General features: G+C 43.9%; 1 protein-coding gene across 1 annotated transcript in view; it reads left to right on the plus strand.

The window, feature by feature from the left end:
- Nucleotides 1-8,712, plus strand: part of LOC149874996 (uncharacterized) — a 72,271-nt gene extending 63,559 nt beyond the window's left edge. The window contains 2 exon segments of the mRNA XM_090050462.1: nt 5,183-5,343; nt 8,652-8,712. Of these exon segments, the coding sequence (XP_089906588.1) occupies nt 5,183-5,343; nt 8,652-8,712 (222 nt within the window).
- The last annotated feature ends 4,758 nt before the right edge of the window (nt 8,713-13,470 follow it).

A 13,470-nucleotide genomic window follows, 5' to 3' on the forward strand; every position in this document is an offset into this window, starting at 1 on the left:
TTAGAGAAATTCTTAAGGTAAAAGTTGGATGTCTTGCAGATGAGCTGAAAAGAAATGGTGCTTGTATGCTTTAGAACACATGGAAAACAGTTTGGGATCCTGAAGGCAACACCTTCACTCACTATAGGTCAGCTAACAAGATCAGCAATGAACAATTAATAGGAACAGCAATGAAATCTGGAGATCACCCTTTCTGCAAATTGTTAACCTCTTTTTCAAGAATGTTTGTTGAAGAGAGACTGAGATGGGTAGTATAATGAATGCTGTAGCAAAGGACCCTGCCCCTGCTACTTATAAAAGGGTGAACATAAGCTACAGGCGTACCAGCTACAAACTGAAGGCCTACAAACAGCAAAGCAACAACCTTAATTACATGAGGTAAATCCCTTGCCACAAGGGCCAAGAGGACTGTGGCCAGATAGGGCATAGCCAAGGGAGATAAGCTGGGCACCAAAACAGAGGAAGGAAGTCTGGCTTGGTTCATGAGAAAGCAAGCAGCTTGGGTGGAGGAAGTACTGGAAGAAATGGTAAGTAAGCCCAAGAGGGTTGAAGCTACAGTAGCCAGTAGGCTAAAAGAGAAAGTCTTGAGGAAAAGGTGCCCTGGCATGAACTGAGTTGTTTGCTTGGCAGTAGTTTGTGTTTGTTTCTGATTCTTGGGCAGAGATGTCATGACAGCAATTAGGGGAGAAGGGCACTCAAAGAAGAGTGTAAATCAGTGGATGATGTGAACCCAGGGTTGGAAAGCCACAAACAAGGCTCTGGACCTAATCAAGTAAGCACTAAAGGGAACACGCGCCATCAAGGCAAAGGGATACCAAGAGCACCCACTGGGAGGCTAAAATCTCTTTACACAAATGCCAGGAGTATGGAGAACAAGCAGGAGGAACTCACACTCCTGCTTACTAGCATGCAGACCTAGTCAGCTTAACTGAAATATGGTGCGATTCTACGCGTGACTGGGCGGTAGACATTGAGGGGTACAGGTTATATAGACAAGACAGAGTGGGGAGAAAAAGTGGAGGTGTAGCTCTCTATGTTAAGGAACAGTACACATCTTCTGTCATCAAGGCAGGAGTGGAAGAGGGGAATACTGAGATGTTGTGGGTCAGGATCCGGGGAGGGGGCAGGGGAGAAGGACTTTGTAGTGGGGATCTACTACAGACCTCCTCACCAGGATGACGAGTTAGATAAGGTATTCTCCAAGCAGCTTGCAGATGCCATACAGGCAAGGGAGGCAGTGGTCATGGGGGCCTAAATTACCCGGATATCAGCTGGGAGGAACAGGCGGCCAAAACAAGCCACTCAAGGAGGTTCTTACACTGTGTGCAGGATCTCCACCTAACCCAGATGGTGTCCAGTCCCACCAGGGGTAGCACCCTGCTAGACCTGGTCCTAGCAACAGGGGATGATCTCGTGGGAGACCTGCGGATACACAGTAACCTGGGTGATAGTGACCACCACTTGGTAGAGTTCACTATGCAGAGAAGGGTGACAAAAATATCCAGTGATCCTAGAGTTTTCAGAAGGGCCAACTTTACTAAACTTAGGAACCTAGTTAGTGAGGTGACCGAACTCAAGAGCATTGGGCTAACGAGGGTCCAAGAGGGTTGGAAGTTTCTCAAGGGATTGATCCTTGTAGCACAAAAGGGAGTCTATCCCCTTACACAAGAAAGGTGCTAAGGGGATAAAAAAAGTCCCCTTGGCTGAACAGGGAGCTTCAGTAAAGACTGGGGACAAAGAAAGAGATATATAGGCAGTGGAAGCAGGGGGCAGCCACCAAGGAGGCATACACCACCCTGGCACGCTATCGCAGGGAGTCAGGCAGGCCAAGGCAGGACTGGAGCTTAGGCTGGCTACTACAGTCAAGGACAATAAAAAATCCTTCTACAGATACATAGCGAGCAAAAAGAAGGCACAGAGTAGCATAGGGCCCCTGCAGGACAAATCAGGTCAGTCGGTGGTTGATTCAGACAAAAAGGCAGAGCTCTTCAATGAGTTCTGCACTTCAGTATTCCTTAATACTAACCAAGACAATCCCCCCACCTTGAACATAGACAGATGCCCAAAAGGCACCAGACTGCCAAAGCTTAGTGCTGACTTAAAGAACACATGGAAGGGCTGGATGGGTACAAGTCAGCCAGCCCGGATGACCTCCATCCACAGGTGCTGAAGGAACTGGCCAGTGTCATTGCTGAGACGTTGGTATAGCTGTTTGAGCTGTCATGGTGCTCCGGGCAGGTCCCTGAGGACTGGAAAAAGGCCAACATTGTGCCCATTTTTAAGAAGGGGAGAAGGGAAGAGCTGGGTAACTTTAGGCCAGTCAGTCTTACCTCTATCCCTGGGAAAATACTAGAAAAAAATCAAAGAACATATTTGTGAAAGCCCAGCAGGGGAAATGATACTGAATGGAAACCAGCATGGGTTCATCGCAGGTAGATTCTGCCTGACAAGCCTTATAGCCTTTTATGACCAGGTCACACACTGCCTTGACACAGGAGCAGAGGCCGATGTCATCTACCTGGATTTTAGAAAGGCCTTCTACACAGTTTCACATCCTATTCTCATAGGGAAGCTAACAGGCTGTGAAGTGAATGCCTACACAGTCAGGTGGGTGGCTAACTGGCTTAGGAACTGCACCCAGAGAGTGGTGGTTGGACTTCATCTACCTGATTCCTTCAAAGCTCTTCATTTCACAAGTGTTAATGACCCTCCCTCCTTTTTTTTAAACAGTCTTAATGTTCCACTACTCTAGCTATCTTTCTTCAGCAATTCTGCTGTCTGTTTGCTGCTCTTGATAATGAAGCTCCTGTTTAACAACCCTTCAGACTGTTCTGAACTCTAGCTAAAAACATTAACTCAGGTGTGCAAAAAACTTTCAGTGGAGCATGGGAGCACTGTCAAGATACTCAAGAATGCTTACTTTGGTGACTATGAATGAGAATACATTTATTTCTAATGATGACTAAAGAAACAGCACCTTTTGAACATTTGTGCCTAGTTTATTTTGTTTTTAATATACAATATATAACAAATTAATGTATGTGCCAATAAAGTTATAGTTGTTTATGCTTCAATCTTAAACTGAATAATACAGCCCTAGTCCCTACCATGTTAGAAAAACTTAGTGTTTATTGTTACCTGGAGACAAATGTGTTGTTTTGTATGTGGTGATGCACCTCACCACCTGCACTCCCCTTTTCAAAATCTTAGCTCCACCCATGATCATAGGCATTATAGAAAAAGGCAATTTTTAGAAGGGAGGCAGATAAGACAGAGGCACACTGAAGTGCAGAGGCTATTTCATGGATAAGAGCAACATGGCTGAAATCCATAAAGCTAGACTAGAAGAAGAACATGATTAGGGTGGCACAAATCATACAGCAAGTCTGGGAAGGAAGAAGGCACCAGCAGGAGCAAGACACAAGTTGCTGACCAGAGCAGGATAATTCAGGCAGTTTTAAGATGAAGATAACTCATTACCAAAGGGGAACCAGCAGAAGGATTCAGAGAGGATAGTAAGATGACCTGAACTAGCAGTGCTCTGTCATTTTGCAGGCTAGATCTAGCCATCGAAATGACTGGATCCAGCCCACAGCATAGGGAATCAGCAGCAAGAAGCTCAGCCCAACACATCCCCCATCCTGCCCTGCTGATCCCCTCCCCAGCCCTTCCTGCTCTCTCTGTCCTTTCCCCCACCCCAGGCCTGAGACAGACAGTATTAATTCAGAGCAGCTGTATTTTGGTTAGACTGATTGCATCTGAAAACGTTTGTCTAGAACCATCTCTATAGATTTCATAGACATCAGGGCTGGAAGGGACCTCGGGAGATCATCGAGTCCAGCCCCCTGCCCAAAGGGCAGGAAGTCAGCTGGGGTCATAGGATAGCAAGCTCAGGATCACCAAGAAACAAGACCCAACTAGCTCACTCCCACCATCACTTTCTGGAGCATGCCAGGGATGATTTCAAGATCTCAGATTTGGTCATTCTTCTGCGAATGGCACTAGGCACACCTATTGCTGCTCTAACATCCACCACATGACACATTTAAGCAGATGACACATGTAGAGTGAGTGGAAGCAAGTGACTGGGGCTTGTTTCTCAGCATCAGTCTCAAGATCACCATGGGAATCATGTAAGAGAATCAAGAAGTCCAGAAAGGGTGAGGCTTACAGTAGTTCATAGACTTCATAGACATTAGGGCTGGAAGAGACCACGGAAGATCATCGAGTCCAGCACCCCCACCCAAAGGGCAGGAAGTCAGCTGGGGTCATAGGATCCCAGCAAGATAAGCATCCAATTTGCTCTTGAAGGTGTTCAATGTAGGTGCTTGAACCACCCCCGTTGGCAGGCTGTTCGAGACCTTGGGGCCTCGGACAGTAAAGAAATTCTTCCTTATGTCCAGCCTGAAAAGGTAGTAGTTTATGACTGTTCAGCCTCGTCATCCCTTGGGCACTCTGGTGAACAAACGTTCCCCCAGATACAGAAACAGAAATTAAAACAGAAGTTAAGGATTTTTCCTGTTATGTATGTGCCCGCCAGGCTTTGTTCACTCCCGAGGGTATGGCCTTCCTTTCAATGTCCAGCCCTAGGGCCCTTGAGGGCAATGCAGTTGTTCTTTCACTGCGTTGGTGCCCCCGCTCTTGCCTGCCATGTCTTGGTGTACCGCCAATGGGGGGGGGTGTCGCCTAGCAGGTCCCTCGCTGCCCGGGTCTGACCCAGTGGATGTACACGGGGCTCCACCACCCCTGCACCCCGGCTTCATGCCACCTTCTTTAGCTGACCCCATGGAGTCACGTGGCCCGTCTTGCCCGTCCACCTTCTTCCCTTGTCCCTATCCCTTATATCTAATGGGTTGAGCCCCTCTGAGTACAGAGTCGGATCCTGACCCCTATCCCTGGGACTCTAAGCCACATAGATCCTGATGCCTGTGTTCCCAGCGGCGACCCCACCCCGGTCACGATCCTCCTTTGGGATCCTTGTTACCCTTCCGAGCCAAGCATTCACCTGGTTCCAGCGTGCCTTCCGCGATGGCTCCTCTTCTCCGCCGCCCCGTTCAGGCGCCTCTCATCCGCCGCCGGCTCCCAGCAGTTGCCACTGGCTCCCTCTCTCTGGCTCCCCTCGTTCCTGCTCCCACTTCCCTGGACGTCACTGGGCCCCACGTTCCTCCTCCGCTGCTGACAGATTCCCCACTCCGGGGCCATCCGCCCCTTCCGCTGCAGCCACGGCCGTTTTTATCTTCACTGGCCGGCGTCTGGTGCTGACATCACTGGCTGGCCGCAGCTGTATGAAAAGCTGGCTCACGAGCCGCGCAGGTTTCCCAGGAGCATCGTCCCCTGCCGCAGGTGAGTTGCCAGCGTCATCCCCGTCTCCGGGACAATGTAAAAAGTAAATATTATCTGATAGTACCATTAAATGTAATGGCTTAAAAAAAAAAAACCCACCAACCTGTGCTTAGTAATGACACTATCCAAAACCCTCTGAAAAATGCATGAAAATATCTGCATTACATTCAGGGACCCTTAAATTGCACAAGTAAAGGATTGATAGGATCTGATACATGGATCCATTCAATCAGGTTTCCTGCCATGCCACATATGTATGGCAGGGGGTGTGACTGTGGTATTCAACATCAGATTGAATCAGGATTTATTGAGGGTGCAGGAAGAGCCTGAAATCAGCATCCTGGGCTCCCCCTGCACCAGCAAGTAGCAAGATCTTGTGACTAGGAGCTCCCTCAGCTGACAGGAGAATGGTCCATCTCAGCCTCATCAGCCAATGGGGCTCCCAGCCATGGGGGAGTGCCTGGCCACACATTCACTTAATAGCGTTATAAAGTTATTGCACATTTTTTATGGAATAAAATTGTGGTTTATTCCTTGTTTTATCATGCCACTAATTGAGTGAACATGTAGTTGGGTCACAACTTAAAATGTGATTAACAGATTAATCAGGTGTAAGTATAATGTGTAGATGGGACCTCACTCACATTAACAGCTGCACCCAATACAGTAGTGACAGAAGTTGTAATTTAGAGACACTTCCTTACTTAAAAAGCTAAGGGAGTTCAGCATTGGGAGATGATCCCTGAGGGGAGTTGAGAGAGATCAAGGATCTGCAGAGGTTGCCTACTGCTCCATAATAAAGTTCATTTTTTAGGTCTTCTCATTCATATATATCTGATTATTGAACCTGGTGATCACTACAAATACAACATCTCAGCAAAGATGAACAAATAGAGCAATACAGAGCTCAAGTCTACTTGCCAACTTGAGTCAACTCAGATATGTTATTATGACCTGGTTCAGACAGTTTTACATATTTGATAAATCAGCATCTCCCAGCTCTGTGTATAACCAAGACAAAAGGAAGTTTGGGGAGACAGAAAAAAAAAGCATCTTAGGGCAAGCTGTGCTCTCAACAGTAGTACCAATAGACACAATCATAATCATCAGGTAGACAGATGCATGGGACTTGCTCATTCAAGGCAATCATAAATGCCAACTGGAAAATTCTCCTATCAACAGATTCTGGACTATCTAAATTTTGCCTCTTTCAAAAAACTGGATTAGCATGTATAATGAGCAAATAGCTACCAGCATCCAGGTAGCATCAGACAAGGTGACACTAACTCAGTTGTGTGTAAATAAAAATTGATGACAGTCATGAATAAAACAAGTCATAGGGGGACTCTGCCATTGCCCCACAACCCCCACTGCAGTGACTATGGCTGAATGTTGAAGGTAACAGTGCACAAAGTCTTCACTTCGAATTTTCCAAAAGGTATCATAAACTGTCTGTGTTTTGTTTCTAGCATATTTTACCAAATATTGTTGTCACTTCTCATTAGGGCTGAGCCTAAACCACTAGAAGACCAGAGTCTCTGCTCAGTGATGCATCATCACAAATCTGAGCGCCAATGGTTATTCTATTAGCTGCCTCTTGTAACATCCCAGCCCCACAAGTTCAGTTCCCAAACTTGGAGGCTGCCCAAACAGATGTCAGGTGATAAATGCTTTTGCGTTGTAAATCTATTTTTAAAATGGGAAGAAAAAATTAATCAAGAAACAGAGTTAGGACAATTAGGAGATCAGATCAGTTAGAAAAATGGACTGGGAATGACTGTTAAAAGCAGTCAACCATTGATCCTCTGGATCATGGTGTACATGTAAGAAGTCTAGACATGTGCCTGATGAATCGGCTTGTGCCTGACATGCCCAATTTGAGAGTGACACAGCTTGTTACAGGTTTCACAGATCCATGTGTTGTCTAAATTACAGTCCAAGTTTACAGCACACTGCTTTCTTCTTTCTCGTTTTGCTTCCATTCTCTGGATCAGAGTTGCTTCATGTTGAGCTGCACGCAGTGCCAGATAGATGTTCCCTCCAGACTAGATGGGATTCTGTTCACTCCTCCCCGCTTTCTACATTGATGCTGAACAACTTCATAACATTTTTTGCACACACTGTGGTACTGCCATAGAGGGCAACCCCACTTTCTAGTGCCATCTAAATTCTTGCTACATGAAATATTCTTGGGGATACTGTCTCTTCTCATTCTCCCGACACAGCCAAGCCATCACAACCTCCTGTTCTAGATGGTGGTTTCGAAGTGTCTGTCCTGCATGCCCCAAAACCTTTGTTTTTGGCATTTTGTCTTCCTACCTTATTTTCAGGATCTTGCATAGGCATTTCATATGGAAGCTGTTCAGTCTCCTGATGTGCCTAGCATATGTAGCCCATGTTTCTGAACCATAAAGCAGATATCACTGTAAACTACATCCAATTGGAGGGCCTGGTGGCAATGTGGTGGGGACACTCATGGCAGGCTAGTGCTTATAAAATACCACAATGTTGCAACCTCCAGAGTAAGCTTAATATAGTGCACCTCAAAATGCTAGACTAAGGGACATCATCCTGACAGAAACACACCTTGTCTGAAGTGTTAGGCAATCAGCAGCAGCTCTAATCATAGAAAATTAGGGTTAGAAGGGACATTAGGAGGTAATCTAGTCCAACCCCCTGCTCAAAGCAGGACCATCCCCAACTAGATCATCCCAGCCAAAGCTTTGTCTAGCTGGGTCTTGAAAAACTCCAAAGGAAGGAGATTCCACGACCTCTCTGGGTAACCTGTCGGTGTTTTACTACCCTCCTAGTGAGAAAATTCTTCCTAATATCTAACCTAAACTTCCCTTGCTGCAGCTTGAGACTATTACTCCTTGTTCTGTCATCTGCCACCACTAAGAACAGTCTAGCTCCATCCTCTTTTGAACCCCTCTTCAGGTAGTTGAAGGCTGCTATTAAATCTCCCCCTCAGTCTTCTCTTCTCCAAACTAAATAAGCCTGGTCCCCTCAGCCTCTCCCCATAAATCATGTGCCCCCTCACCATTTTCATTGCCCTATGCTGGACTCTTTCCAATTTGTCCACATCCTTTCTGTAGTGGGGGGCCCAAAACTGAACACGGTACTCTAGATGTGGCCTTACCAATGCTGGATAGAAGGGAATAATCACTTCCCGTAACCTGCTGGCAACTCTCCTACCAATGCATCCCAGTATGCCGTTAGCCTTCTTTGCAACAAAGGCATACTGTTGGCTTATATTCAGCTTATTGTCCACTGTATCCCCCAGGTCCTAATCTATTGCTCTCTGGCAGGAGCTACCCGCTGAACATCCGGACTCAAATCTGGCCTTTAGACTCTGTCTCAGTGGTGTAAAAGGGAGATGATAGGTATAGGGGAGACTCCACTCCAGCATATTCTTGCCTAGGCATATGCATCAAAGGTCTTGGTGTGAGAGTTGCAGGACTCCATAACAGGCATAAGGAACTATTAAAAGTAAACCAACAATATATGAAAAAAGGATTAACTCACCCTAAAGAAAGGCATGGTTATATAGTCCTCTCCATTTCACCCCCCTTTTGAACTGAAATTAAGATATGATCTCCCTAGCATTGCTCAGATCATTGTTGTTAAGTTCTAGCCATTTCACCAACCTCTTTTTCCTTTTAATGCCATGTAAAACTCCTCAAGAAAGAAAAAACATCTCCTTAAAAGGTGTGTCCAAACACAACTCTCCCACTGGGGGCAACATCATTATTGAAACATTCAAGAACTGCCACACTAAATAGCTCAAGGTCAGCAGTCAACAGCAAAGTGAGACATATGAAAAGAGCTGCCTGAAAGGGCATTTGTCAGATATGCACTATGGTATATGGGTTACATTCAAATTGAGGACATTTTCTATGGAAGCAGGCAGCCAGCATCTCTTTGCTGCTCCTTTTTCATTTTAAACCCTCTGGTCAGAGAAAGAAAGATATTTCTTTCTACTTGAAGCCTTCCACCCACGTTTTCAAAACTAATAGGTAATGCTTTCATTCCCGGCAGCCAGGCATGTGAAATTAGCCAAAAAATTGGCTCTGAGTCAGCAAATTAGTCATTTCTGAGCAACACCAAAGGAATACACTTAAGAAGCAGAGGCATGGTGGTGAGCTAGTCACTGCAAATAGGTGAGATTTTGCCTCCTCCATTATAAAACAAGTGGGATTTCAAAGTCTAGCCTAGTGAAAGCCTGGGGTAGATCAATATTAATCCATAAGTGATAAACTAATCTTTATTAATCAATTGCTATTTTAAGAAAATCTGCATAAACTAGGCAGGAAAGGCGCTTTTTAAAAGGTAGGTCTACCCTGTCAACTGATTGTGCTAGGGAACACCACACAACTATTCCACACATGGTATAGCCCCAAAGGACGTAATGCAGCACAGGGCATTTGCTAATAAAGCACATCTGTACTGAGAGCCATGGGTACATGTGCAGCACCACATGAAGGGCAGATATGTTACATCTATTTCAGAGAATCTCAAATGCAGTGCAGGTGTGGCATGACATGCTTGGTTGTAGCATCCCTATGTAGCCCTTTGAAGGTGTAAGTATGTCCTTATTGTCTGCCTGACTGTCACTGTAGTGCTGTCTAACATAATCACAGAACTGAACTACAAGAACAACAATGGGAGTACCCTTTTCCTATGAACTGGACTAAAAATATTTCAACACATTTAATTGCATACAACTAAAATTCATGCCATTAGGCAAATAACCGGCTATGCCAAATTCTAATTATGAAACAGAAGTGGGGGAGCAGATAACCAAGATCTTGTCCAGCTAAACAAGACACTGCAGGGGCTAGACATAGGACTATGCTCTCTCCTCAGTACTTTTGGTGCTGGTGTGAATAACTCCTGCTAATGGGAACAGGCATTATGCACATCAATTCAAGTCTCTTTCCTTTTATTCTGGTGTGAACCAGGAGTTGCACTGAATCCACTGCAGCAGTCACATTAGTATTCAGCCAGCTGTAGGCAAAAGAAGAATGAGGCCAAACATTTCCCCAGCACCCTGAGGGAGAACAAATATCTTGGGATTCTTCCCGTTCATTTAAATATCCTATTACATAGACAAAATAGAAAAAAATACAAGTGCTTTGCACTTATACACCCGCCACTAGTGAATCTCAACATGAAATACAAGTGTTGTATTATTAGAAGCAAATAAACTGTGAACTTCACATCCATACAAGTGTTCTCATTACTTCAATTTTAGAAATGTGGGCTGGAAGGGACTTCAAGGAAGGGTTGTTCATTTGATCTCTGTGCTCTAAGGGAGGACCAATAAAGCTAGACCATCACTGATAAGGAGAGGTTACACAAGCATCTAACAACTTACAACATTGTGGTGCCTACAACCTGCAAATGGAGTCAGTCCTAGCACTTCACTACCTTTATAGTTAGAAACATTTTCCTAATATTTAACCTAACTTTGCTTTTGCTGCAAACTAAATGATTTTTTTCTTGCCCTGTCCCCAGCAAACACAGAGAACAATTCATCAGAACTTTTTTTTTGCCCTGTCCTTTTAAAAAAAAAAATCTTTTATATTTCGGAAGATTATTCTTTGCCTCTGCCCCCCATCTTCTCCTTTCTAGAGTGAAGAAATGCACCTTTTTCATTGATAAGACATTTAACAAGCCTAATTCCTACTACTCTCCCCTGGACTTTCTCTACCCTACCTCTAATGTACCCATGAGTGTGGTGCCATCTGTCAGTTTTATACCTGCACTCTATTTGATCATCCATACCCAGGGTGGACTTTTGAAACCCCACTTGAAATACTAATTGTGCAAGATTAATAGCTGGGATCAGAACCTAAGGTCTTCTCTTTTACAATTCTTTTCATTCTGTAGGTCACACTATCTCTATGGTAAGCATAAACTCTCTCTCCCAAAGGAATATGTACTTCAGAGATGGAAGTAGACCCCAGAAGAACTCCATGTGTGTTATTAGAAACATGTAAAAATATTACATGGGGAAAAAGGAGTTTCTTTCCTGAAAAATGCAATGCAATCAGTTGTGCCCTAATACCAAAGCAAAAGATTTTGGGCGAGTCATAGAGGCAGACAGCAGATAGGTGTGGCAGATTAAGACAACCAGCTCTGGTAAATTGCTTCCAAATAGAACTCATATTCAGTGGTTGCAAGTAGACTGCCCTCATCCTGAAAATGAGGGTTTGTCCGCTACGAACATTAATGGATCACTCAGTCACTTAAAAGCAGACAAAAACTAGTAGTCCTTTAATGTGCTCAAAGCAAAATCCTCAGTATCACATGAATTAAAAAGAACTGATGTTCGGTCATAGGCAAGTTTCCAGGAAAACAGCAGAATGGAGATCCTGAGAGATATTAAATTATCTTCACACTTCCCAAGGGGTTGTGGAGCACACATATGCAAGCAGCACTGAGGAACACACATACATGAAAATAAGGAAAATATACGAGGGAAAAGGCAGACAAAAAGATGTGGGTCATTATCGTTCAGCCCATTCTAGCTGCCTCCAGTACTGTATAATTATACAATATCATGTGCATGCATATCACTGTACTTTGACTAGTGAACTAATCAACCAAATAAGCAGCAGAGTTTCTTAGTTCCTTTCCCAGTTTATAGTCCAAGAGACATGTCCACTGAAAAAAAAAAGAGAGAGAGACTCACCAGCCTCCAAGGAGGCTAGATCTACCCCTACTCTAAAGCACCAGTACATTCAAGGAATATATATTATGATGCAATACAGACAGTAAAGTAACTGTATTTTCCACAGCATCAGGCATTACCTACCTGATCTTAGGATGACCCTTGTATCAACCACCTCCGAAGCAGGAGGAAAATGGCTTCTGAACATCTGCTTGTAATTAAGTTTACAAATTTCCAGTTCCCACATTTTCAGCCTATTTTCTTGGGCTAGAAAAATATTGTTGCTTTCTTACAGTATTACATATTTCAGCTGACTCCATGATGATGATCTTCCTCCCATTACTTTGAAGACTCAGAGGGCAGCAGTTATCTTGATCCCTTGTCTCAGTACTGTATGGTTCCAAGTGATCTTTGAAATTTGTTCTTGTCCAAATGAAGTTTCATTACAATTGCACAAAGTCATCCTGACATTTCAGGTATTCTGTGCATACAAACATTCCAGACTATAGTGACCCTTCTGACTTTAGGCCCAAACCTTTAACTCATTACATTTTCCTGTTGTTTTTCATTTCACGTGTTCTTTCATCCATTGCTCTGACTCCAAGATTAGAGTAAGTTTATGCATGATCTTTATTGTGCACATTAATGTTTTCATAGCCACTGATCTATCATCCATGAAGTCAGTGGTTCTCAGTGAGGGTACTACAGCACCCTGGAGTGCCTTAGAAACTTTTCAAGTGTTCTGTGGGGTTCCACACAATGTTAACACTGTTAGCTGTGCAAACATCATTCTCCAAATAAACCGGGTGATTTCAAATAGAAAATCTACAATGTTAAAAATGTTTTCTGCAACAGAAAAAAGTGCTCTATTAATTTTACTGTAGTCAAAAACCAAGTGAAAACTAGAGCTTGCATTTTCTGAGAGGTGCTTTGAGTCTGAAAAGTTGAAACCCACTGCACTAAGTAGTCAGGAAGATTAACCAAGTGTTTGCACTATTCTTCATGCAACAAGCTAATACCAGTGCAAGATTCCCTTGTTATGGAAACAATCTTCACCGGCTGTAAACATAAGGAAGTACAGGATAAAAGATAACAAAGCCAAGCAATTCATAAATATGCATGTGCACAACCTGACTTAAAACCACCCACATACCTTTGGAGAAAATCATCCACTACATAAAAAAAGTTATGCCACTTATCAGTTTATAAGAACAAGTAAAAGTGCACTAGTTTGATAACCCAAAACAACCTAAATATTGTTTCATACAAAATAATTTTTCATTCCAATTCAGAATAAAAAAATACCGGTTTCCTGCACAACAGAAATTCCAAGTTGCAGCCATCTCACATTTACAAACATAGCACAGCACAGCCCCAAACATCTGCTTTTTCGAAGAACAGAATTGCACCACACTGATCCTAGTGTTCAAATAAGGAAGTTTTAACAAGAA

This window comes from Crocodylus siamensis, chromosome 1, assembly GCF_052110815.1.
Source record: "Crocodylus siamensis isolate JL-2025a chromosome 1, ASM5211081v1, whole genome shotgun sequence".
Taxonomy (NCBI): Eukaryota; Metazoa; Chordata; order Crocodylia; family Crocodylidae; genus Crocodylus; species Crocodylus siamensis.